Below are 26,255 nucleotides of genomic sequence, written 5' to 3'. Positions count from 1 at the left end.
TATGGGCTTGGCTGACCTTGTCGGCTGTAGTGGCCGCGACCCGCGCCGTAGCCGTGACGGCTGGGCCCGACCTGCTGGTAGGGCGGCGGCGGGCCGTGACTGGCCCGGCTGGGTCGCGCGCTGCTGGCGGCCAGCTCCGACTCCTCCACCACCGGACCACCGCCGCCCGGCGGCCGCCGCGGATGCTGCCGCTGCAACGACACTCGCTCAGACCGACGGCAGGACGGCACAGGACGGGCCGCCGCCAGACGGCAGGACGGCACAGGACGGGCCGCCGTCAGACGGTAGGACGGAACAGGACGGGCCGCCGTCAGACGGTAGGACGGCACAGAACGGGTCGCCGTCAGATAGCAGAACGGCACAGAACGGGTCGCCGTCAGATAGCAGGACGGCACAAGACGGGCCACCGTCAGATAGCAGGCCAGCACAGGACGCGCCACCGCCAGACAGCAGGACGGCACAGCACGGGTCGCCGTCAGATGGCAGGACGGCACAGGACGGCCAAATCGCTTTTGTTGTTGTTGACCGGTGTTTTCGGGCGCGCCGACTGCAGCGGTCATTTGGCGCCCATTCGGCCAAATCGAGTACGGGAAGAAGCGGCACCCTTAAACTACTGTCAATAATCGTAATTGTTGACAGTCTTACGACTACATTTAACATGTGGAAGAACGACTCGCCTAAATAAATATAAATTAAACCGAATAGATAACAGGACCCACTTCCATTGGCCAGCGCTGCATCATTCTGATGATCGAAGAACAAATGCTATCTCTATCTGTGGTAAATCACGGCACAGAAGAGCGTAGTGGTTTGGCGCTCCGCGTAAATGCAGGTGATCGGGCCGACTGGAGGGACGATAGGCACCACCAGGTGTGATAGCAGTCAGGGCCCAACAAGCTGGACTTCTCATCGCCCATGTTTGTTTTTTTGCGACCACGGTCGTCAAAGAATACAAGAGCATCAGCGTGATAATGTAAGATGTTACACTCGGGCCCAGGTCGCATGTCACATGAAGGCTGTAAAAACTGACGGCCTATCTCGTGAATCAGCTTGAACCAGCCTCCACGTCCCTGAACTTTAATCAGCTGACCTTTCGGGCGCTCCAACTGCGTAATTATGTGGCCTCGTTGCTACTCACATCGGCAAAGTTATACCCGGCATGACGTTTCGATCGTAACACATTGCTCGCTTCGCTATGAGAGGCATCATAATGGTATGATATTTCGGATACTGTCGATTCAAAACGACGGTGATTGTACATGTATCTGGGCGTGTGAAAAACCGCAAGGTATATGAGAGCGGACACTTCCAAGAACGGCAAATTTTCAAGGTGCGGTGATTAATATTTATTCTGGGCTGATGGCTTAAGGTCAGAGAGCCCACCACGAGCTCCCAGAGATTACTTTACGTCAGCGATGAGAAGTTGACCTTGCTGGCTATGGCTGGAGTGTGGCCACCAGCCGGCCGGGGCCAGGGCCTTGGCTTACCCGCTGCCGCTTCAGCGTGTCCATGGGGTGTTTGAGCGTGTCGGCGAACTTCCTGGGCGGCGCTCTCTTGGGGTTGGAGGACGGCGTGTGAACGGCGCAGCAGCGGATGAACAGCGCCATCACCACCACGAACGCCACCGAGATCAGCAGCACCGCCCACCAGTAGTGCTGGCCGATGGAGGCGAGACCGCATCACCACCTGTCCCGGCAGCATCGGCGCCACAAGCGACGCCGGCCCGACACCGACACCGCGAGCACCGGTGCCAGCCGAGCCGCCCCACAGGACGCCGTCAGCACCACGGATAACCGAGACACCCCCGTCAGCCCGCCTGACACCGGCACCGCGAGCACCGGTGCCAGCCAAGCCGCCCCACAGGGCGCCGTCAGCACCACGGACAACCGAGACCCCCGCCCCCCCCCCCCCCCTCCGTCAGCCAGCCCGACACCACAGAACGTCTTAGCAGAGACGGCGAAGTGACAACCACACATGAACATGTGTCTCGAAAGAAAATATTCGGAACGAAAAAGAAACTAGCCATCACTAGGAAAGTTGCATACATAAACCAGAAAGCCCGTAGGGCATACTGGCCATGCTGACGACCCCAATGGTATTCACCTTGCACAGAAATGTCATCACGAAAAATCCTTTCGAACCGGACGGTACGGTCATCTAAAACTGCAAGGAGCTTGTCGCGTATCGGGGTCGGCGTGACCTAAGTTCTGACCACGGCTCCTGGTCACAGTGGACGACTTTTCGGAAAAGGAGTTTTCAAACTTTGTGGGCTATCGCGGGCATTGATTTTCGAGGTCAAAACGAGTTTTCCATTTCTAGCATAAGTGTTTGTTCCCATACTCTTTTGCTGCGACCAGCGGCATCGTAACGCCAGCGCCCGAGGCACACAACTAGGCTGACGCTTATTTAGCCAAATGGTTTCTCACCTAGTCCATGTTACAGCCAACAACTTGCATACAACTTGCTTGCAATTCGCATAAATGCCGCAACGTAAATATGTGAAGAACCGGCAAAACGCACAGTGCCGTGTGCCGGAGGGGCAGTTTCAAGGCACGCAGCCGAGTTGTCCGAGTTGCAACAGAGTTTAGAGTTGTCATCTTTTCCGAGCGGGGTTGCGATCCACTACCAGAAGAACAAGTACCGCTCTGTACGAAACGTTTTAAAAAAGCCTGTACTAAAAGCTCTGCTAGTTTCTTTTTGGAATACAATGAACCACGTACTCATGGTATGCAGCGAGATGTCACCATACTGACAAATGATGATTAGCATAGGATGATAGCTCGTTCAGGTCGGGGCACCTTATATAGACCGCGCGGGTTAACCGCGACGCGCGGGAGGGATCGAACCCCCAGTTAAAATAGCAAGTTCACGCGTAACCCAAGGGCGCAGGTGCCGGCAGGCCTTGTAGAGCCGGGTCGGGAGCCAGATCCGGGTCCCGTTGGCCACGTAGGGAGTGCACACTGCAACAGACAAGACGCGTCGCGCATGCCGACGCCTGGCCGCGACCGCCACACGACCGTATCAGGAACAGCGTCCATGGCAACAGGCGGCGGCGGGGTGTCGGGCCGGGCAGTCCGCCCGCCCGGTGATTGGGCCCCCGTCAGGGCCGGCCGCCGCAGTCGGCAGTCGCCGCCGATCATGACCTCCGCACCGGGCCGTCAGCGACCGCCACCAACAGCCCAGCCGAGACCAATTATTCCGCGGCTGACGGCCGCCAGGCATGTCCAGAATGCGCCCACATTTTCCACACGGCGGCACGGAAAATCAGCCCCGGTTATTTCCCTCATCAATCACCGGGCAACCAGCCGCCGCACGGCGCGATATTCATCTACTGGCATTACCGATCGGCCAGTCCCTGCGCTGCCGGCACCGGGCACGCCAGCTTCGCAGAAGGCGCAGCTGCTACTCCGAGGCAAGCCCTGCTCACGAGACGGGCCTCCAAGCTGAAAACGCAATGCTTGTTCTACGGAAGGGACCCTGTTCGTCACGTGACCCAAAATACAAACCCCTCACCATCGCGATGCGCCACACCACTGCTGGGACAGCCGCGCCTGACAACGTCTCCATCGCTTATGTATCGGGACGACGTGTCGGGCGCAGCCTGCGTGGCTGGAAAACAGGCCCCGTTCCACATCGGACCGAGATAAGAGAGCGCATACCAGCAGCGGCGGCGCTCCGCACGGCGGCTGCCGGCGCCACTGACCGTGATCCACTCGACGATGGACATGAGCGTCTTCTCGGAGAAGAGCAGATTCTTGAGCTGCACCAGCGGCCCCTCGGCGTCCACTCGGCGGCACTTAAGGAACACGTCGCAGTAGCCCTGCCCGGTGAAGGCGGGTCGTCAGCTCACTTCCCGTTGACACGTTGACTGGTGGGCGCGTCAGCGTCGCGGCCTCCAGTAACTGCCGTCGCGTGGGAGGCACGTGAACTGCGCCACGATCGGAGACAGCACATACACGTCAAGGGCCCACGGCATTCGTTCCCCTGCCGCCCGCCCGGGCCCCAGTCGCGGCGGAGCGCACGTCACAGCGGCGGCGTTCACACGACCACGCAGACCAAGGGCCCACGGCGCTCGTTCCTCTGCCGCCCGCCCGAGCCCCAGTCGGAGCGGAGCGCACGTCACAGCGGCAGCTTGTGGTGACGTGCGCTCCGCGCTTGTGGTGACGTGTCAGCCGACTGAGGCACCACCGCCCGCTGGAACGCTCCCGGCCACGGGCCAACAGTGAACAACAGCACTTGCTGGGTTATTCATCCCAGCGCGTCACTGCCACGGCCGTCGACACGGCCCCTTCCGTAGAAGCCGGTGGAAGCGTCCTGTTACAGGAATTGAGCCGCACCTCCTGATCCAAGATCGAACACCTCGGCCCACTCGGCCACTTACACCCCGCATACTAATGACGAAAGTGTCATAGCCGTGTCACATATCAGACGCGCGTCCATCGCACGTCCTTCGTCAATGCCAGATGCGGACCAATCACAGACCGACATGAGTGCCTATCACAGGACAACACACAAACGCCAACCACGGCTCATTAGCGTTGACCCATCATAGGGAAATATCAGATATGTACCCATCAGATATAGCCATTAGACGACCCGACACGAGGCCTTTGCCGATCACGAGCGAGGATTAGACAAGTACGATCATTCGCCCCGCGCCGCACGAATCACCAGTCCAGTCCAAGGCCAGCACCGGCCGGGTGAGCGGCCGGCGCCAGCTGCAGGCCGCGCGCCGCTCGGCCGACCTGGAAGTTGTCGCAGGCGGCCCCGGCCGTCATGTAGATGCCCCGTCCGGCGCCGAGCCCGAGCTCGCTGCTGCTGCGGCACGTGCTGGCGTTCTGGCCGCGCTGGCAGGCCACCTCGCACAGCTTGCCGCGGTCCTCGATGGCGTCCGACGTGAGGAAGCACTCGCGCAGGCCGTGCTTCAGGCAGATGGAGCCGGAGCACTCGCCATTCAGACACACCTGTCCGCCGTGGGGGGGGGGGGGGACATGAGACGGGCGGCCGGCGCAGGGGTGGGGCGAGCCACTCAGCATGTCAGAGGGGGGGGGTGGGTGGGCGGGCGGCTGGCGCAGGGTGGGGCGAGCCACCCAGCATGTCAGAGGGGGGGGGGGTGAGACGGGCGACCGGCGCAGGGGTGGGGCGAGCCACTCAGCACGTCAGAGGAGGGGGGGGGGGGCCGTGAGACGGGCGGCTAGCACAGGGTGGGGCGAGCCACCCAGCATGTCAGAGGGGGGGGGGGGGGTGAGACGGGGCGGCGCAGGGGTGGGGAGAGCCATCCAGCACGTCAGAGGGGGGGGGGGGGGGTGAGACGGGCGGCTGGCGCAGGGGTGGGAGAGCCACCCAGCATGTCAGAGGGGGGGGGGGGTGAGACGGTGGCTGGCGCAGGGGTGGGGAGAGCCATCCAGCACGTCAGAGGGGGGGGGGGTGAGACGGGTGGCTGGCGCAGGGGTGGGGAGAGCCACCAGCATGTCAGAGGGGGGGGGGGGGTGAGACGGGTGGCTGGCGCAGGGGTGGGGAGAGCCATCAGCACGTCAGAGGGGGGGGGGTGAGACGGGTGGCTGGCGCAGGGGTGGGGAGAGCCACCCAGCATGTCAGAGGGGGGGGGGTGAGACGGGTGGCTGGCGCAGGGGTGGGGAGAGCCATCCAGCATGTCAGAGGGGGGGGGGGGGTGAGACGGGTGGCTGGCGCAGGGGTGGGGAGAGCCATCCAGCATGTCAGAGGGGGGGGGGGGGGGTGAGACGGGTGGCCGGCGCAGGGGTGGGGGAGAGCCATCCAGCATGTCAGAGGGGGGGGGGGGGGCGTGAGACGGGTGGCTGGCGCAGGGGTGGGGAGAGCCATCCAGCATGTCAGAGGGGGGGGGGGGCGTGAGACGGGTGGCTGGGCGCAGGGGTGGGGAGAGCCACCCAGCACGTCAGAGGGGGGGGGGTGAGACGGGTGGCTGGCGCAGGGGTGGGGAGAGCCACCCAGCATGTCAGAGGGGGGCGGGGGGGGGGGGGTGAGACGGGTGGCTGGCGCAGGGGTGGGGAGAGCCACCCAGCATGTCAGAGGGGGGGGGTGAGACGGGTGGCTGGCGCAGGGGGTGGGGAGAGCCACCCAGCATGTCAGAGGGGGGGGGGGGTGAGACGGGTGGCTGGCGCAGGGGTGGGGAGAGCCATCCAGCACGTCAGAGGGGGGGGGGGGTGAGACGGGTGGCTGGCGCAGGGGTGGGGAGAGCCACCAGCATGTCAGAGGGGGGGGGGGGTGAGACGGGTGGCTGGCGCAGGGGTGGGGAGAGCCACCAGCATGTCAGAGGGGGGGGGGGGGTGAGACGGGTGGCTGGCGCAGGGGTGGGGAGAGCCACCCAGCATGTCAGAGGGGGGGGGGGGGTGAGACGGGGTGGCTGGCGCAGGGGTGGGGGAGAGCCACCCAGCATGTCAGAGGGGGGGGGGGTGAGACGGGTGGCTGGCGCAGGGGTGGGGAGAGCCATCCAGCATGTCAGAGGGGGGGGGGGGTGAGACGGGTGGCTGGCGCAGGGGTGGGGGAGAGCCACCCAGCATGTCAGAGGGGGGGGGGGGTGAGACGGGTGGCTGGCGCAGGGGTGGGGAAGCCACCGCATGTCAGAGGGGGGGGGGGGTGAGACGGGTGGCTGCGCAGGGGTGGGGAGACCACACCATCTGTCCAGAGGGGGGGCTGGTGGGGAGACGGGTGGCTGGAGTCAGGGGCGGGGAGAGCCCACCCAGAACGTCCAGAGGGGGGGGGGGGGTGAGACGGGTGGGCTGGCGCAGGGGTGGGGAGAGCCATCCCAGGCATGTCAGAGGGGGGGGTGGGGGGTGAGACGGGTGGCTGGCGCAGGGGTGGGGAGAGCCATCCAGCACTGTCAGAAGGGAGCTTACTCAGAGCGCGGGTGACACCCGACTGGAAACGGCCGCAGGCGACGCGGACGCGAGTCGCGACACGACCACGCAGGTTGCTGGCCAGCCCGGGTCGGACGTAACAGGCTACTGGCCAGCCCGGGTCGGACGTAACAGGCTACTGGCCAGCCCGGGTCCAACGTAACATGCTACTGGCCAGCCGGGTTGGACGTTACAGGCTACTGGCCAGCCTGGTCGGACGTAACATGCTACTGGCCAGCCCGGGTCGGACGTAACATGCTACTGGCCAGCCCGGGTCGGACGTAACATGCTACTGGTCAGCCCGGGTCGACGTAACAGGCTACTGGCCAGCCCGGGTCGGACGTAGCAAGCTACTGGCCAGCCTGGTCGGACGTAACAGGACCACACGTAACCCGCATCGCAAAAAGATGTGAACGGTGCGGTCGAGGAGCCAGGGAGGGGGAGGCGACGCCTCGTGAGCCATGTGTTCATCAGCTCTCGTAGCAGACCAGTACGGTTAGACTACTGCCTCACCACAACAGCAAAGAAACGCTCCCTGTGGTTCAGCAAGGCTACTTTCCAACACAAACACACCTCGGCGATCGTCTGCCTCTCAAAAGAGTGTCAAATCCCGGCATGGCAGGAACAGCGTGAGACCGCACCGTCGCGGGGGCCACCATCCGAACGGTTCCTTCATGCCTATGCGCGTGGGCTGCAGAGGCCCGATGAAATCGGCGGCCTCGGACGGCAGCCGCGCGGCCCCGGACACCCAGACAGCGGTCTGCTGGCACTGAGCACGGGTAGCCGACGAGCATCGCAAGCTCCCGGCAGGTACAATTACCCACATCACATGACGCACAACAATGTGAGTATTTGCAGCCAGCACGCTACGCGGTGTTAGAGTATACCAAACACGAGACCATGAGGAAATCAGGAAATGGATACGCATCTGCAGTGGCCGGCCAAAGCAGGCCACGCTAAGCCAATTACGCTCGTAGCACCGAGCCAAACCGGCACGGTGCACGCGGAAACTACAAAAACGTGCAAAACGCAAACTAAACGCGACTGTAGCCTCACCAATGGTCTCCCGTACACCAGTCCCCTCGGTCATTGACCTCGGGTGTCCTAACAGTCGATTCGGACGCATTTTGTCGCTTATTTGCAGTCTTTTACATGTTACTCCTGAACGATCGCTGACCGCGCCAGTCAAATGAGGCAACGACCTACGCGAGTGCGTTATTTTAGACCCGATCACGATGCATTGCGACCCTTCAATCTCACCAAGAACCCGACTGTGCGACACTTTGCCGACCAGAGCTGCCGACCGGAGCTGCCGACGGCGGCCGCAGGGTGTAACAGGCCGACGCTGCTCCCAACAAAGGCCCATGTCCGGCCTGCTCGCGCCACAAACAACGCGACCGTCCGGAACGTGCCGCGCCGCCTATTGATTCGGCCGCGGCCGCAAACAGCGCGCTCCGATATTAAAGATGACCAGTGGTCGGCGCCCCGCTGCGGTCCGACGGCGGCGCTCATCAGCCGACGGCGCGCCGCGGCCGCATCCGGCCCGGCCGCCCGGGCCGCGCGCCTGCCTCCAGTCATCGGCCTCGGCCGCCCGGGCCACGTGCCTGTCTCCAGCGGCCGGGCGGCCGTTCATCGGCCGTGAATACTGCAGCGGCCGGCGAATAATTAACGCCGCACGACGCGGCTCCATGTTTTCCGCTTGCGGGGAGTGCTCATTGATATGACCGATGCCGTGCTTTGCTAACGGAGCTGTTTGACGGACACCAATACAAGGCTGCTTTCTCAACACGCACATTGGGAAACGGGAGGCAGTTGGGATCTGTCACTTTTCGACGCGGAGATAAAAATAACGCATTGTTGTGCATTGCTTTGAACAGCCTGACGACAAGGTGGCATCGCTCATCTGGAGGCCAACTGTTTCGAATCAAAACAAGGCAATAGGATTAAAAAGCAGCATTTGTACCCGTTATGATCAGCGTTGCAGCCTTCACGCCGGCTAACGCAATAGGACGAGTCAAATGCGCAGCGTGGAAGCGGTGACTTTCAGGTTGCATGCTTATCAGCATGAATAATTCATTATCCCGAGGCCAGGCCACGCCAGGCTCGGCGGCATGCAGTTGATAATTCATCTGAGGGCCTTTTAAAAACTGCTGTATTTCCATCCTTCTTCAAGCAATATCAAATCTTACGAGTTACCGCAAACGAGTCTACAGTGAATCGTCATTTTCTGAAAAGCGGCAAAATGGTTTCAAACATCATGTGCACAAAACTTATTTTCAATGCCAGCTGCTCTGCCACGCGGACATTGGCCATGACCAGTGCGTTTACGCACGCAGATGTTTCTGACCCACCCCGACTTGCCGCCGCCCCGCCGGCCCAACACACGGCCATACGGCAGGTGCCGTGCGGCCGTGAGCGCGCGCCACAGGCCGGCCTACCTTGGTGCCGATGTTGCACTCGGTCATGTCGGGCCGCGGCGGCGGCGCCGGACACGCCGCCCCGAACCCGTCACAGTACGAGTCGTACGTGCAGTTGTCCTCGGTGCGGCACTTGAGCCGCTCAAGCGCGGCGACGAAACTGCACCTTCGGTCGCAGCAAGGGCCCTCGCTGGGGCTGTAACAGAAGGTCGGCGTCAGAGTCGCTGGGGCTGTAACGGAAGGTCGGCGTCAGAGTCGCTGGGGCTGATTCGGGGGTCGGCGTCAGAGTCGCTGGGGCTGATTCGGGGTTCGGCGTCAGAGTCGCTGGGGCTGTATCGGGGGTCGGCGTCAGACTCGCTGGGGCTATATTGGGGGTCGGTCTCGCTGGGGCCGTAACGGGGGTCGGTGTCAGAGTCACTGGAGGTGTAACGGGGTTGGTGTTGGACTCGCTGGGGCTATAGCGGAGGAGTCAGCATCAGGTGGCGGCACTGGGGCCATACTGACGGCGCGGAGCCAGCAGTGGCACCCCAAACACACGCCCCGGCCGTCACCGATGTCACGGCAATATACGCTCTGAAGGCCGCTCCCTGCAGCTAGCCCAGGCAAGGACGAGGCCGAGGGGCGGCCGAGAAATGGCCGGCCCCCTCGTGTCAAATACGACCGCGTTCGACTGCTGCTGACACCGCCGCTGCGACCGCTGTGCGCCACACCGACTGTTGCGCACCACACTGGCTGCTGCTGACACCTCCTCTGCGACTGCTGCGCGCCACGCCGGCCGCTGTTGACACCTCCGCTGCGACTTCTGCGCGCCACTCGGCCGCCCCGGGGACGAACAAGCGAGGGCGTGTCCGGCAGCATCAGCCGCAATGTCACGCGCAGCACAGCCGGGTCTCCGTTCGCCGATCTCCGGCCGCGCCGACACGGGCCCTCCACGACAAGGCCTTGCTCCAGCGGAACTAGAGTGAAGGTGCTGGTGGGCAACGCATCTCTGCCTTCTGCGCTGTCTAATACTTTCACCACGCGGCAAGCTTTAGAACTCACGTGCCAATAGGCCAACAATGTTTTTGTTTTAGTGATAATCACGAACAGTTTAAGAACAACGACGAATTCAGAGATATCGTCCAAACACCCACTCTGACCCTACAGAAGTAATGAGATAATCAACGGCATCGTTCGCAATTTAGCCGGCTCTTGGCCGAATGGGCCGGCGTGCTTAACGCCGTCTCTGCAAACAGCCGTGACCGCGGTTGTCGCGCTCAGCACGCGACAATAGCATCATAAGTGGACTGCGCTGTTTCATCCTGCTTTCTTGTCGGCGTTTGAGACCATAGGATCGCGCTCTCTGGACGTTCGATCTCGCAACGCTCGTTAAAGGCCCTCTTTCACAACATCCTCAAATTGTTTGCTGGGATGACGTTGTAGTGGGATTGATGATGATGTTTGGGGGTTTATGAGCGCTGCCGCCACTGACGCCATTTCATGCTGGATCCTACAACTTGTTGTTTGCTGCGCTGGCTGTAAAATGAAAGTACAACCACAGGAGCCCTTGCTGCTGGGATAGACAATGCATTCGATTCCATGGGTCACGTGATTTGTTTTGCCATCCGTAGGCAAAACTGTCTCCGAACCATGAGTTGAATTCTTCACAAACATTTTCAAGTTTTGGTGAATTAAACATACTTATGGGCTAAGAAAAAGAAATGTGGACACATTTTCAACGCTAATTTTTCAAATTGTTTAAATAAACATTAAACCAAATCCAAGGCGATGTCCCAAATCTCCACACGTTTACTTTAAATCACAAGGTGCGGTTTTTCGAGCCGCATCAAATGAAATAAAAGCCTTTTTCGAAAATACTTCTCAAGCCTTTTTTTGGGGACGGCAGTATTGCGCAGAGCTTGCAACAGACGATGCCCCAGACTACTCTCGCGCTGTATGGCCGCCCGCAGTTCAGTCCCCGATTGCCTTTGATCTTCTGAGCAAACCGGGTCCCTGTGCGACCTATGTCCTATTGAAGGCGGCTGCACTGCGGCCGGCCGGCGGCGGCGGTGCGGGCGCCGCGCCGCGCGCCCGGCCGGGCCCCGACCCACCTGCACTGGGTGTACTGACGGCGGCGGCAGCCCTCTGCCGACGCGTTGGCAGCCTTGTCGGCCGGCGACACCTGGTTGGGGTAGCAGCAGCTCTCGTAGCACTCGTTGTCATCGAAGCCGCAGTCACACTCCTCGCCATCCTCGACGATCTTGTTGCCGCAGAAGGCGCCGTCCGACTCTGTGACAGGCGCGGCGGCGGCGTCAGTCTGGCGTCAGCCCGGCGTCAGTCTGGCGTCAGCCCGGCGTCAATCTGGCGTCAGCCCGGCCCCGGCCGTCACCCACAGTGCGCTCCGCCCGGCGACGTCACACGAACGCTCCTCCGTGACTTCTCCAGAACGGCAAGATAACCCTCATGTTATTATTAGCAATGAGTGTGACAACATGTCAGCCTGATGTACGCATAACTCGCCTGTAGAATAGAACAGCAGATTATTTCCCAGCCATCCAGAACACACGCTCCTGACATTCGTATCAGAGATGAGAGATTACAGGGAGGGCGGAAGACATTTTTCAGATTTGCTGGCAGCAGCGAACTTAACTTGTCGCGAGTAAACCGTCTGAATTAAAACATAGTACCATGCGTCATTGTGCCTTGGCAATCATCGAACCGAGTTCCAACAAAACGTTATTACAATGTTTTCCCCTTAATATCCATCTGAGTCGCCCGGGCTGAAACCGTTGGACTAATAAAGTAGCGACACCCACACGCTAAGAACGCACATAATTATGACTGGGATACGCGAGGCCATCTGTCAGTGGTATCAGCGGCAACGCTGTAATTGAACGCAGTCAACCGTGAAGGGGCATACTCAACTGCGGTTAATTTGTACCAATCAGCAGAGCAGAGCGGGTGCCGTGCCGTGAATACCAATGTGGCGTCGCTCTTGACGCCGCGGAACCGAAGCGGAAGGTGGGCTCCGTGCATGTGTGTCAAGCTCGGCACGCTGCTGGAAATGGCGCCGGCCTGCCCGTCCAACCATAGCAATATTGCGCCCGCCAGATGCATTAGTATCCGGGAACGAAACCTTCCCGAACAAAAAAAAACCCTTCAGTGTCTAACCAACCAATTGAAATATTAAGTTGATTGCCTGATCTGCCACGTTAAGGAGAGGGCGTGATTACGCTTCAACACAGAAACAACCATACCAACTGCGAAGTACACACGAGCCCGCAGGTCACCTTCTCAGTGATGCTGATCACGCAAATACACAAACCAGCTACTGGGTGCTTCTTCTAACTGGCTAGGACAACGGTAGGGACGACTCCACTTCGATATTGAGTTTTTATGCTGGACATAATTGACCTTCAATACATTGACACATTATGTACCAGGAGGTACCAGATAGCATAAGATATTAAACAACAGTTCAAATGCCTCCTTATGGACAAAACTGCTTTCTTTTTATTTGCACAAGAACCTTTTGGTGTTTGGTGGTGTTTGGTGTTTCCATATGTCCCAATGCTGGCTTTACATCCTCTCTTAACCAGTACGTTTGGCCTGATGAAGACCGGTTACGTTCGGCATGGGCACTCGAACACCGAGCCACGGCCTTTCTTACTTGCCTAATGCACTGTAACTGACACATTCCTTGCCACAATTTCGCGGAAATCAAACGAGGCCACCGTCCCTTTAACAAAGCAACGGGGGCAATCCATTATAGCACATCACTGACTCGGCGACAAAGCCATAGTGTTTCAGCAATGTCCCGTTGACACCTTCGGGTACTTCCTCGACCTGTCCGCCCGAACGACGGTGCCGTCGGCGCTGTCACAAGTGAGCAGTGCTTAATTATATGGTGATAGCCCAATAGCAGTAGCACAGTCCGCATCTTCCCTGAAGTCCTGCATTGACATATATATATATATATATATATATATATATATATATATATATATATATATATATATATGCCACACGACGGCGCAATTTGGTACGCAAAAATGACGACAAAGGTTGTCACAACGCTCCATTTGGTTAAGTTGCCCGGATGGAAAAATTTCCAACGAAGGTGCAACGAAAATGGACAACTGGTTGCCAGTCGGTATCTGCAATACCTCAGCCTGGCTACGCCATCACCTGTGCAAATGCATGCTCACAGCTGCTAGACATGGTCTTGGTCTCGGAGCCTCTTACCGCAACAAAAGGCGACAGTCGGGGCCGCGGCGCCGCACTCACTAGTGAAACAGTCCCGCTTCTTGCCCGACGAGATGGCGTCCAGCACGGAGCTGATGTTGCGCCGGCTACACTCGGAGAACTTGCTGTTGTTGGGCAAGTCGCCGCTGGTGGCGCTGGCGAACATGATGAAGTTGCCGTCGGGCCCGCCGGGCGTGCAGTCGCTGGGCCAGTCGTGCGGCGAGCCCATATTGTGGCCGATCTCGTGCGCCAGCGTCAGCTGCGAGACGCGCGGCGGCACGCGCGAGTGGTAGTTGACGAACGTAATGATGCCGGTGTTCAGCGAGCGCTTGTTGGTGCGCTGCGAGCCACCGATGTTGTCGGCGAATGGCTTGTAGCGTTCGCAGATGCCACCGGACGCGCCTGCCGAGAGCGACACACACACACACACACGGCGCCGGTCAGACGCCGCACCAGCCCCCAACAACACACTCGCGCCAGCACACAGCCGCTCAAAACGGCGCGGGGCTCCGCTCTGCCGGCAGATGCGGCATTTCCGTCGTCGGACCCTACCTAGCGCAGGGGCTACCGACACGCTTATCGCGTCCTCCCCGCACATTTTAACGCCGACGCCGATCCACCCCAATAGACGAATTTCCTACCAAGGCGGACAGCCCAGCAACGAAACGCCATTTAACACAAATGCGTGTTGTCTTCCACGATGAATAAGTGATGCCTGAACTGTTCTTTTCCATTACATTTACGCTGTGCCTATGCAAAAAGATCGCTGGAATGACAACGAACTAGCGACATTGAAAACGCATTAGAATTACGTGCAACTGTGTGGATTAAAATCACGTTAGGTCATCGTAATATGACAGGCATACATGTCACGTCATTTTGAGCACTTCACCACGAACAATTTAGCCGCCGATCCGGGATATCATTTGTCCACTACACTGCACCGGACGACACCCATGACGCATGGCACTCACTGACGCAGCAGCATGAGAGTGTGACCCCAGAGTAGGCAACCAAACCACCGGTCCGACCACGCAACGTCCGGCCAGCGTCCCGACCGCAGCGCCCCAGGTGTGCAACACTGGAGTGTGAACGGGCGCTCCGCCGCCGCCGCAGGTGACCCACCTGCGGGCGAGGCCACCCACGCCAAGCCAAGGGTGCCCTTGTTGAAGTCGCGGTAGGTGAAAACGTAGGACAGGCAGAAGGCGTCGTGGTTGTCCTCCGAGTGCAGGTTCAGGAAGTTGGAGACGTCCACGTTGGGGATGCAAAACTTGTTGCGATCGCCGCCACGGTAGGACGGGTCGCACGTGCTGTCGTCGTCGATCTGACGGCCCGAGCCCGGGACAGGTCAGCGCGCGCGTGGGACAGGCACAACACAGCACCAATAACAGCATGCAGGTCAGCGCGCGCGGGGGGCACGGGCACAGCCCGGTACCAATATCAGCAGACAGGTCAGCGTGCGCAGGGCATGGGTTCAGCTCGACACCAATACCAGCATACAGGTGAGCGCGCGCGGGACACGGGCACAGCTTCACACCAATACAGCACATAGGACGGGTGCCTTACCCCGTGAGGATTACAGCCGCTTCTGCCTCGCATGTTCAGTGAAAAGAATACAGTACAATGACGCCACGTTTGATACAGCGCGGGCCTGTGCACCGACGCGTGAGAGATGCCGGAGCGGTCAGTACGGAGTTGTGATCGCACTCACTAACGAATGAAGTATACACTGGCGGAGTCAGTCGGAGTGACAGCGCGCCAGCCCCAAATTCAACGACGGCCGCTGATGTCGGGCCCGTTTGCATCCCCTAGTGTTTCCATTAACATCTGCATCAGCACCCAATGCGTTCACACACGTCTGAGGCCTATATCGATCGTGTCGGGCAAGGCACAAGTGAAACCACCAAGAAAAGTGAGCGAGTTGGGACGTCTCCGAAAGTGATGAGAGACGACGGGTAACGAGTAGGTCATCACTCAGAACACGTTGGTGATGGCGGGTATTACAAGTACCGGATCTCCTCAGTGCCATCGCCGGCAGGCTGGTCCACCACGGCGCCGGCGAGGCCGCGCCCTGCCTCCGCATTGGCCACGCACCGACGCTGGCGCCGGCGCCAGCCACTCACCTTCAGTCGCTGCACCTCAAACTGGATACCGCGGTGCGAGTAGCCGCCGTCGAACTTCTCGCGGTCGTATACGCGGTTTACGGCCTTCACGTGCGAGGCCACCATGGCGGTGAGCTCCTCGCGCGTGCGCCGCGGGTCGCGACCCTCCTTCGCGAACACGTGCCGCCACAGGGTCGGGTCCGTCTCCACCGAGACGCTGCACGTGCCGCGGCTGTCGGGCAGGTGGCTGGTGGCGCCGCCCTGGCGGGGGGCGCGCCGGTGCCGCGAGCGCGGCGCACCGTCCAGCTCCCGCTGCGCCGCCTGGCGGGGGGCGGCCGGCACCAGTCAGCACGGCCGCACAAGGTGTGGCCGATCACCCTCCACCACTGAACACGCGGGCGTGGCCGATCACCCTCCACCACTGAACACACGGGCGTGGCCGATCACCCTCCACCACTGAACACACGGACGTAGACGATCACCCTCCACCACTGAACACATGGGCGTAACTGATCACCCTCCGCCACTGAACACCAGGCGTGGCCGATCACCCTCCACCACTGAACACATGGGCGCAACTGATCACCCTCCACCACTGAACACCGGGCGTGGCCGATCACCCTCCACCACTGAACACCGGGCGTGGCCGATCACCCTCCACCACTGAACACCGGGCGTGGCCGATCACCCTCCACCACTGAACACCGGGCGTGGCCGATCACCCCCCGCTCATAAACACACGGGCCACGAGGCCTGTCAGAGGACAATGCTGCCTAGGACAAGGCCATCAAATTACACCGCGAGGCTCCCAGCTCGCAGATAACGCTGTTCTCCATCCACCAAGCAGCATCGGCAGGGCCGGGCGCCGGAGGTCGCCGCCTAGAGCGCCTGTACAGCGGCCTAGAACCTGGCCAGGACGTGCAGCGCACCAACGGCCACCAGCCGGCCACCCTGCGGCACAGCCGCCCGGCCGCCGACCGCTGTGTCCGGACATTGACAGAGACAGGGCACCGGACGGCGTCCGCCGCGTCCGGACACTGACGGAGACAGGGCACCGGACGGCGTCCGCCGCGTCTGGACACTGAGGGAGACAGGGCACCGGCCAGCGCCTCGGCGCGGCAGACGAGGCGCCCTCTATTTGGACGACGGCTCGTTTCGGCACAGCCGGAGCGCAGTGCAGTGTACAGTGCACAGACGCGGCCCTGTGTTCTTGTTCTGTCTCTGCTGGTGAGACACTGTACTAGATCAATGCTGGTCATCTGAGACGAAACCGTGCCCTGCGCCACACCCGCCCGGCTCACCTCTGTATACTTGTGGTAGCGCTGCTCGTGCGACACCGCACCGGAGGTCCTCGACGCCTGGGCCGAGGTCACGAACGGCTCGTCGTCGTCCTCAATGGCCGAGTTCTGAACCAGGCTCATCCAGGCGGACACGTCGCCGTCTACACCGCAGCCTCCAAACGGCCCTGACCAGCGGCGGACGGTCAGCTCGGTCGCCACCAACGCCGCATAATGGCACATGGCATGCGTAATGAAAACAATCAATCAGATCATATTAAATTGAGCACATCCGAGCAAACGGCTGGCGACTACGAATACAATCCTTGCGACAAACACCATCACACTGCTCTCATGGATATTTAACAACTTGTAGGAGCAGAAGCCTTTATTCGATGAATTCAGTCATCAGTCAGCAATTCAGCAAAAAGACATCTAGCATCAGTTCATTTTTTTCTGCAAGCACTGTTCCAATGTAAATAATACATCACCAACAAATTGCTTAACGAACTAGTATCGCCTATACCAAACAAGATGACAAGATCACAATAAAAAACATTACAAATAGCAAACAAATAGCAGCAACCATTTATCTTGATGTCCACAAAATCACTGTGCAATTAAGTGACTTTATAATGATACATTGTATAGCATCGGTGACTCTACATAAATTGGTCAGTAAAAAGGCTCACCTCTGCCGCGCTGCAGGTGTTCAAACGGGTCCTCTACATGATTTTCTGAGTATATCACAGAGTGAAACGATGATGAAAGGTTACGGGGATAGTAGTGATGGGCCTTCTCTACGTAATAGTTGCCCTGTGGCGTCTCGATTTTGCCCTGGAATACGCCGTCGTGTAGCGAGCCGTGCACATAGCTGTGCGGCACACCTGACGGGCAGAGCGGGCACGGCCCGGTCAGGCGGGGCGACGGCACAGCCCTCCACAGCCTGCACACCGCCGACAGCTGCCGCACACGCTGCCAGGGCCACACACCGCCGACAGCTGCCAGGGCCACACAGCGTCGACAGCCGCCGCACACGCTGCCAGGGCCACACACCATCGACAGCTGCCGCACACGCTGCCGGGGCACACACCACCGGCGGCTACCGCACACGCCGCCAGGGCACGCACCGCCGCTGGCTGCCGCGCACGCTGCCTGGGGCGCACTCGTGCCTTGAATAAACCCATCTGTTATATATGCAGCTGCCACAGATGCTGCCAGTGGCACAGTTGCCTTTGTCAACCCGCCAATTATCTACTTGCTGAAGTACGCGTGCACATTCCAGAGCCGAGGCCGGAGCTTTGTCGCGCTTAACACTAGTGACATCAGAAGTTTAGTTAAACGCTTTCATCACATCAAGCAAATTCAGAAAACAATGTCTTGTGTTTATAACCACCCCGGCTTGCCCTGCATTTCCGATTCCGAAGCCCCCCCCCCCCCCTCACACCCCTGTATGACCGGATTCACGGTCCCAGTCAGCTAATCCCACCGAGACCACGCCCATCTCCCTACCCAGGCTCAAATCACTCTCGCAACCAGACACTGCCCACTCAGCAATCCAGAAGCCTCTCGCTTGCGACACTCCGACCTCACGCACATTGTCATCCGTCCCCTCTTGCTGGCTCCGGCCGCCGAGCCGAGGCAGCCCCGGGCCGTCACTCACCCTCCAAGTGACCCTCGTACAGGTGGTCGGTGTGCAGCGGCTCGTAGCGGCCGGACGGGCCCACCAGCACGGCGTCGGCCGCGAACACACGCGCCTCGCGCCGCAGCCGCAGGCGGAAGTGTCGCTCCAGCGCGCCGAACTCGAGTATCAGCGGCACGCCGCCGGCGCTGCGGCGCACGCGCTGGTGGCGGGCCTCCACCTCGGCCCGGCCGTACGCCAGCCGCTCGTGGTGCCGCACATACACACTCAGCCGGTCCCCTGGCGACAGGCGAGACGGGTGAGACGCACGGGTGAGACGCGGCCGGGCGCCGGCTGGCAAGCAGGCCGGCGGGTGACGTCTGGCGAAGAAGAACGCTCTTGGCCACGACAGTGCCTGAGACACTGGGCAACATGCGCATTGAAACAGAACTTATGCAGCTTTAGTCAGACGACCGGAAATCCACGCTAAGCATCATGTTCACATGGTAGGCAATTGTTAGCGGTCTCGCGTACGACATGATGTAATGTTTGCGTGAGTAAAAATGCAACTTCAAGTTGAACGAGCACGAAGAAATGTGATACAAAGTATCGACAATACGAAGAATCGCTTGTCAACGAATTGAGCATGGATTAATTAAGATTACGAGGTCCGCGCAAGCGTATAATTGTCCAGGAGGGAATCGAGAAGCGCGCCAAAATGTCTGACAAAGAATTGCGCACACCAAGCTTTGCCGCATGAAGAACAGGTCAAATGAAGCAGCGTGCTATATAAGATTTCCGTACTCGCATCCGCAGATTTGTGATAGGAGGGTCCAACGAACTATAGAAAACAAAAGGTTTGGGACAAAAACAAAAAAGCATGGTGACGAGCGCGACGTACAAAAAAAAAAAAACGGAGCAGATAATACCGATACATGGAACACCTGAGCAGTGCGGATATTTGCGTACAAATAATTGAGATACAAATGAATGGGATGCGAGGACATGACACGAAGATAAGTCTGATAACGGGGGAATAGCGGGTTTGTGCTGGCTATTTGTATATTTTAAATGACACGGAATTATGAACGCGAATTTCAGATATTCAATGGGATAACCGCTGCGTGATAAAAGGAGAGCTACCCTTACAAATATCACAGCGGGCCTGTCGACAATCGAGCCAGCCTTCCTCTGAGTCAGTGACATGAGATCAGCGGCTCGTGTTTGCAAGGTTTTCCTCCCATTCTGTGTACCCCGGCTCGGCAGAATTGACTTCAGAGGGTTAGAGACTACAATTCGGTTGCACTCAGCTGGGAGGAAATACAACAACACCGGGACACAGTGCAACGCTGTATCTGAGAATATTTCGCCACTGGCCAAAACGCTGCAAAAACACGTGACTATGATGTGGGCACACAGCCAGGGCGGTGTGCAGTCGGCGAGGGTATATAATGGAGACGGCATTTGTTAAGCGCCGCGCCTAGTGACCGGCGGTACTGCACCGTGCGCTGTCATGGCACCGGGCTGGTGAACGGCGCTCCCTGCCGCGGCCAGCGCGTGCTCGGCCGGCACACATACAGACAGATCCGACTGATCCCAGAGCGGGCCGCTGCGCGACCAGGCGGCTCAGCACCGGTCGGCCGCCGGCCGGCTGGGAACGGAAGCCCGCCGACGCCGCGGCCGGCGTGCTCGGCCGGCACACATGCAGAAGGATCCGACTGATCCCAGAGCGGGCCGCTGCCTGCCGAGGCGGCTCAGCACCGGTCGGCCGCCGGCCGGCTCGGAACGGAAGCCCGCCGACGCCGCGGCCGGCGGGCTTCCCGGACCGGCCCTCGCCGCGGCCGGCCGGAACGTGACGTCACCAGGGCCGCGTCACGCCGCCAGCCGGGCCGCGGGCGGGCAGGGGCGCCCCCGCGCGGCCAGCCGGCGCCGGCCGCGCCAGACCCGGGACCAGACGGCAGCGGGTCGTCAGCAGCGGGGGGCGGATACGGCGCGAGCGCGGCCGGCACGCATCTGTCGCGCCACCGATCCGCGGTCTGGCCAACGGAAAAGCTCGGAAGCCAAATGGCGGAGTTCAGATGTTCGACCCCTGAAATCTGACCTTGAAAGAAACGATTGTATTGACGTCCTCCAACCAATACACTCACACCGCTGCAGCCAAACTGGAAGAAAGAAGACTGAGAGTAGACCAGACAAAAGCACATACGATGCTTTGTCATCCACGACACAACAGACCGAGCGCCTTCGGCCCCAAATGGCAACGTTTCACAACCCAGAAGTGAATGAGTCATCAAGCCTCGTGCCACAGCCAGCAGAAACGGCCAAACATTTCTCACTTCACCGCGCCACTGATCGTGCAGATTGCCGTGTGTCCTCTGTGCACGGTGCGTACCCAGGCTGGCAGTTGTGCCAGGTCACCATAAATCAGAACGATAACACGCGAAGGACGGGCCGTAACAGTGGCCCGCCACAGGCACCCGTTTCATGACACCCATCATGGTCGTGCTAAGCTAGTGCAAAACCTTCATCTCTCTACTGGGTGGACCGCATAACCATCCACAATCGATCAGCTCTCATAACATACATACAGCAACATGCTCAAACAGCGCGCTAGATCCCTTGTTTAAATTGCATAAACACGTAAACGCGCCTCGCGGAACGTGAAGGCGGGTTTACGTGTTTATGCAATACGGTGAGGCGTGAAGTTCCGTCTGCCACACTTCCCGCCAGTACGGCCTGAGAAACCATGGCGGTGTTGTGCGCGGCAAGCCGTGCTGAGATGGAGCCGACCAAGACCGAGTCAGGCCCACAGCAAGCCGTGCTGAGATGGAGCCGGCCCAGCCCGAGTCAGGCCCACAGCGAGCCGTGCTGAGATGGAGCCGACCAAGCCCGAGTCAGGCCCACAGCGAGCCGTGCTGAGATGGAGCCGACCAAGCCCGGGTCAGGTCCACAGCGAGCCGTGCTGAGATGGAGCCGGCTCAGCCCGAGGCAGGCCCACAGCGAGCCGTGCTGAGATGGACCCGACCAAGCCCGAGTCAGGCCCACAGCAAGCCGTGCTGAGATGGAGCCGATCAAGCCCGAGTCAGGCCCACAGCGAGGCGTGCTGAGAAGGAGCCGGCCAAGCTCGGGTTAGGCCCACAGCGAGCTGTGCTGAGATGGAGCCGGCCCAGCCCGAGTCAGGCCCACAGCGAGCCGTGCTGAGATGGAGCCGGCCCAGCCCGAGTCAGGCCCACAGCGAGCCGTGCTGAGATGGAGCCGGCCCAGCCCGAGTCAGGCCCACAGCGAGCCGTGCTGAGATGGAGCCGACCAAGCCCGAGTCAGGTCCACAGCGAGCCGTGCGGAGATGGAGCCGGCCCAGCCCGAATCAGGCCCACAGCGAGCCGTGCTGAGTTGGAGCCGGCCCAGCCCGGGTCGGGCCCACAGCGAGCCGTGCTGAGTTGGAGCCGGCCCAGCCCGGGTCAGGCCCACGGTCACCAGGCACATATCATGCCGCAGCACGCGTCGTCCGCCGCCCCCGCTCCCGCCAGCTCACAACGTGTTCTGAGTTGTGCACTAGGCGCAATGTGAGCTTTAGTCGATGCTTGGTGCCAACCCAGATGGCCGACAGCAGCGACGGAGAGCTCTGGCAACGATTAAGATCGAAGAACTCCGCGGTTTGCTGAATCCAATTATTTTGCTGACGAGAACGAGAAGTGATGGGCTCTTTCAAGTATTCAGCACTCATAAAACTGTACTCGCGGTTCTTGTTTCCCCTCTTGTAACCCTAATAAATGTCACGGCTCCTCTCCCTTGGGAACTTTCCGGAGAACAGGCTGCGCTGGACCATTACGTCATTACAGCAACAGCGAAGTGATGCGGACCTGTGTGCATGGGTGGTTTAAGGCCATAATAGGCCTTGAGCGGGTCACGTGCGTGTGCTGGATCGAACTCCTGCAGCAGTAGGTTTGTAGCACGACGTCCGCCTCAGCCGTCGGTCTGTCGCGCAGAGCTGGGCGGCGCACGAATGCCCCATCGTGCCATGCAGCGGCTCGGCGCTGCCGTCCAGTGCCATGCGACGGCCCGGCACTGCCATGCAGTGCCATGCGACGGCTCGGCACTGCCGTCGAGTGCACGGTTGACACTTGCCACCCAGCTGCCAGCTGACCTCGCTGTCATAGCCAAGTCAAACAATGTGCACGACCCGGACAGGAACCCACTACTGCTGCGTTCCGTCTCCTGCCGCTTTCTCGTACAGTTTGGAGTTGACGCCAACTGTAACGGCTCGACGTGATGGAAGCTATTTTGAAGCCATCATCCAAACCCTCTGCTGTGAATGTGCTGCACAAACCATCGACGTAAATGGTACCAGAAAGTGCACTAGGGCAAATCCTTGGATGGAGACAAGCGAATCCATACTATTGCCACATGCGTCTAAAAGCGTCGGTCAAGGTCGAACTAGCCGCAGGTGACTTCACACATCGTCACCACCACAGTGGCCACGCCGACTGGTGCTGCTAGCAATTCACCCCAGGGCAGACATTTGAGAGGCCAAAACCAGATTACCCACAATCTGTTCTGGCTGAGTTGCTCCAGATGAAAACACAGTAACATCACGAACCCAACCTTTCATGCCTGGGACAACACCGGAACATTATGAAATGGGTCATGGTTAAAAAGCAATATGGTCACATCGACCGATCAACAAATGTTTTGCAGATATGGCTAATATATCAAGTTAATTATATTGACCGACATATACTTATGATAGTGATGGGCAGGATCTGATATTTAGACTAATAGTTTAGTCTCATTGGCTGCCATGAAGATGGAATCTGAGTTAATAAAGACTGCTTCCAGAAGACTAGACTTTAAAATCCCAGCCAGACACATCTATTCTATAAACAACATTAACAGATAAAGATGAAGGTAAACACCAGAGTGATACTCTCTGCAAGTGCTACAGTGGTAATAACAGCATGGCACAGTATTGGAAAAATCTGACCAACAGCATCAGCTCGCCTGGTGTTTTTAGCCCAACCTACCTCACTTGCAATGTCCAAATTGACAAAATGCATATCATGGAAAACTAAATGTCATCTGTGTCCACAGCCCAAGCAAACCACCACCTCATAAAAATCCAGGATATCAGTTATTATATGCATGGCTTCTCTCTGCCTTGGACCAAGATGTATACATGCAATGCTTCTCAGTTAATACAAAGTTCAAAAGTTGTTGAAAGACAATGATGGTGCAACTTGAAGCTTATTTTCTTCTTGTGGGAAATTTGGCCAAGAACATTGCAACTTTGCATTACATATGACTGAGGTTGTAAGTTTTCACTGTGAAAACTTGGCACAACTTCCCTGGTATCTATTGTGTTAGTGTAATTAAACCATATTTGTGAATTTCTGGATTACATCTATGCAATCTTATTCACAAGTTCCCAGCAAGTTTCCATGCCTAAAATGCATGGAAAACTGTAGGACTTTATATGTAAGGTTCAATTAATGCAACCAAAGCATACAAGCACTCCAGCCCTTACAAGCACTCCAGCTCAACTGTAGGACTTTATATGTAAGGTTCAATTAATGCAACCAAAGCATACAAGCACTCCAGCCCTTCAACAGTGCCTTCAAAGACCCTTGACCCCTCTTGTGTTATGAACAGCCACCAATCCCTGAGCCACATGCTGGACATGTCCCTTCTCATTTGGGTGAATCCTGCTCAAAGCAAGCACAAGCTGGAGTGGAGAGAGCCTGTCTTTGCCATTCAACATCAAGATCAAGCTGTGATCAGTTAGGACTTGCCACTTGAATATTATGGATCAATGTTGCTTAGACACAGTTGTAGGTGCTAATTCCAAAGGCACATTATCATTTTCCTGGATATCTGGCATGTTTTTGGCATAAGAGAATGCAGCATAAGCCATGGTTCATTAGTAACTTTAACCATGACCAAAGCTAACTAACCATGCTTCAAACTATGTCCTAGGATTTTGATAAGCATCTCTGAGCAACACTCATTCCATGCTATGCTTTGGCAAGGTAAATAAAGAGAGAAAAACTGTAGAGTTTGATGTAAGTGCAGATATCTAAAATGGTTCTTACAACTTCTTGAGGGGGCTGTGGTATTGTTTCAAGCACCAGTCACTAAAGCCACCCATTACCTACATCACAGTGACTAGTTTGCAAGTAACTTTCTGCTAGAGTAGCAGCAAAAAATTTACTATGAATTTTAGTACCAACTTAGCATGGCCTAATATATATTTTTCAACATTTTGGTCTTTCACATCCTGAAATTTCTAGGCTTGTACTGCAGAATATTGAGAGGGGATATGATCATGGTTTATCAGGTCATGTCTGGACACTTAAGAGTGAGAACAGCTGAGCTGTGTGAATGGTTGCTCCAAACAGATATACAGTCACTAACCAAACATAAGACAACTCAGACTAAACTCCCATTGGTGACACACTTCTGCTGCTGATCATCCATTGGCAGAATAGGGACTCCCAGCTGAAGTGGTGACTTTCTCCAGTTTGAACATTTTCAAGTATCAGTCAGGCAAGAGCTAGGATAATTACCAGAACATCCTGCAACCTAGACTGAGATAATGACACTAAAGAAATTAGTTGAAACAAGATTTAATGACAGGGACAAGCATTGAAAAATTCCTTCACTACTTGCTGACCTCCCATTTCTCAATTAGCCAACATAATCTAATCTCTAAAAATGTGAGACCCAATGATAAATTTGTAACACTCAAGAATTTCTTCTTGAGTGTTACAAATTTTCAAGCCCATCAGGTTCTGCAACATTTCACCCAAATACGTCATAGACCAGTCAATAGAATGAGTGGGCAGTGCAGCATTGTAACTGCAGCATCAGACTTGACTTGGTTCATGACACCAAACATGGTACCCCTATGTGACCATAATTGATGGGATTATTTCCAAAATGAAAAATAGGCATTCTCATTGCCTTCCACACACACTTTTTGCAGGATTCCCAAATTTTGGAAAGGTAGACCAAAACATCCCATGGTACTGACCTGTGTATGCATGGATATACCCAGCTAATGGCCAGCCCGCAACACAATTCATCCATGGCGCTAGCCACCTATGAGATGTTATTGTGCTGAGCCTGAGTTAACCACACAATGAATTCCACACTCTTCGATTAAAGGCATGCACATCCTGAAATTATTTCCAGCACATTGCTCCTATGGTCAACATGCCCAGCAACACATTTTTTGGCAATCTGGATTTCTGGTCTTACCTGCTTGTATCACAATACATGCCAGAAGCAGGAGGGAAATCTTGAGGGCAGTGGCTGCATTTCCATCGAGCATTTCGTGGATCTTAGTTCTTCCGTATCCTCTCACTACGCCGCCGCCAGGCAGCTTAAATTAACAACTATTTTATTGCTAAAGTAAGCTGTTGTTCAATAACACGCCCATTAGGCCTTTTCCTATTCGTAGCGGGAACAGCGAAAAACGCCCTTAATTCCACGTAATCCCTGGCACAACCTAACAACGCCGTGCCGCTTATAATGGCGACCTCGCCTTGACAGACGCATGAACTTAGCGGATGAGCATGACTAACTCAAACTGGCGAACTACAAACGGCAAGCCTGCGGCCCACTCATGCACAATCAAGGCAATGGACAAAGGCAATCCGTGATATCGCCTGCTATCCCAGAATTAATGCCGGTAGCACCAAAAATGCTTCAAAAGAACTGCTCTGAACATCAAGAGATGACAA

At 57.7% G+C, this 26,255-nt stretch overlaps 1 protein-coding gene across 1 annotated transcript in view; it reads right to left on the bottom strand.

The window, feature by feature from the left end:
- kuz (zinc-dependent metalloprotease kuz) overlaps positions 1–26,136 on the bottom strand; it is a 28,661-nt gene extending 2,525 nt beyond the window's left edge. Inside the window, exons 1-13 of the mRNA XM_037235693.1 lie at positions 25,771–26,136; positions 18,559–18,816; positions 17,588–17,782; positions 16,920–17,083; positions 15,640–15,939; positions 14,642–14,840; positions 13,559–13,918; positions 11,383–11,560; positions 9,314–9,488; positions 4,746–4,964; positions 3,704–3,820; positions 1,488–1,655; positions 17–191 (exon numbers count right to left, since the gene is read on the bottom strand). Coding sequence (XP_037091588.1) covers positions 17–191; positions 1,488–1,655; positions 3,704–3,820; positions 4,746–4,964; positions 9,314–9,488; positions 11,383–11,560; positions 13,559–13,918; positions 14,642–14,840; positions 15,640–15,939; positions 16,920–17,083; positions 17,588–17,782; positions 18,559–18,816; positions 25,771–25,843 — 2,581 coding nt within the window. The 5' untranslated portion in view covers positions 25,844–26,136. The remainder of the gene's footprint in view (positions 1–16; positions 192–1,487; positions 1,656–3,703; positions 3,821–4,745; positions 4,965–9,313; positions 9,489–11,382; positions 11,561–13,558; positions 13,919–14,641; positions 14,841–15,639; positions 15,940–16,919; positions 17,084–17,587; positions 17,783–18,558; positions 18,817–25,770) is intronic.
- Positions 26,137–26,255: the final 119 nt, after the last annotated feature.

This window comes from Pollicipes pollicipes, unplaced genomic scaffold (genome assembly GCF_011947565.3).
Source record: "Pollicipes pollicipes isolate AB1234 unplaced genomic scaffold, Ppol_2.1 Scaffold_7261;HRSCAF=8764_pilon_pilon_pilon, whole genome shotgun sequence".
NCBI lineage: Eukaryota > Metazoa > Arthropoda > Thecostraca > Pollicipedomorpha > Pollicipedidae > Pollicipes > Pollicipes pollicipes.
This window is presented reverse-complemented; position numbering and strand designations above follow the sequence as displayed.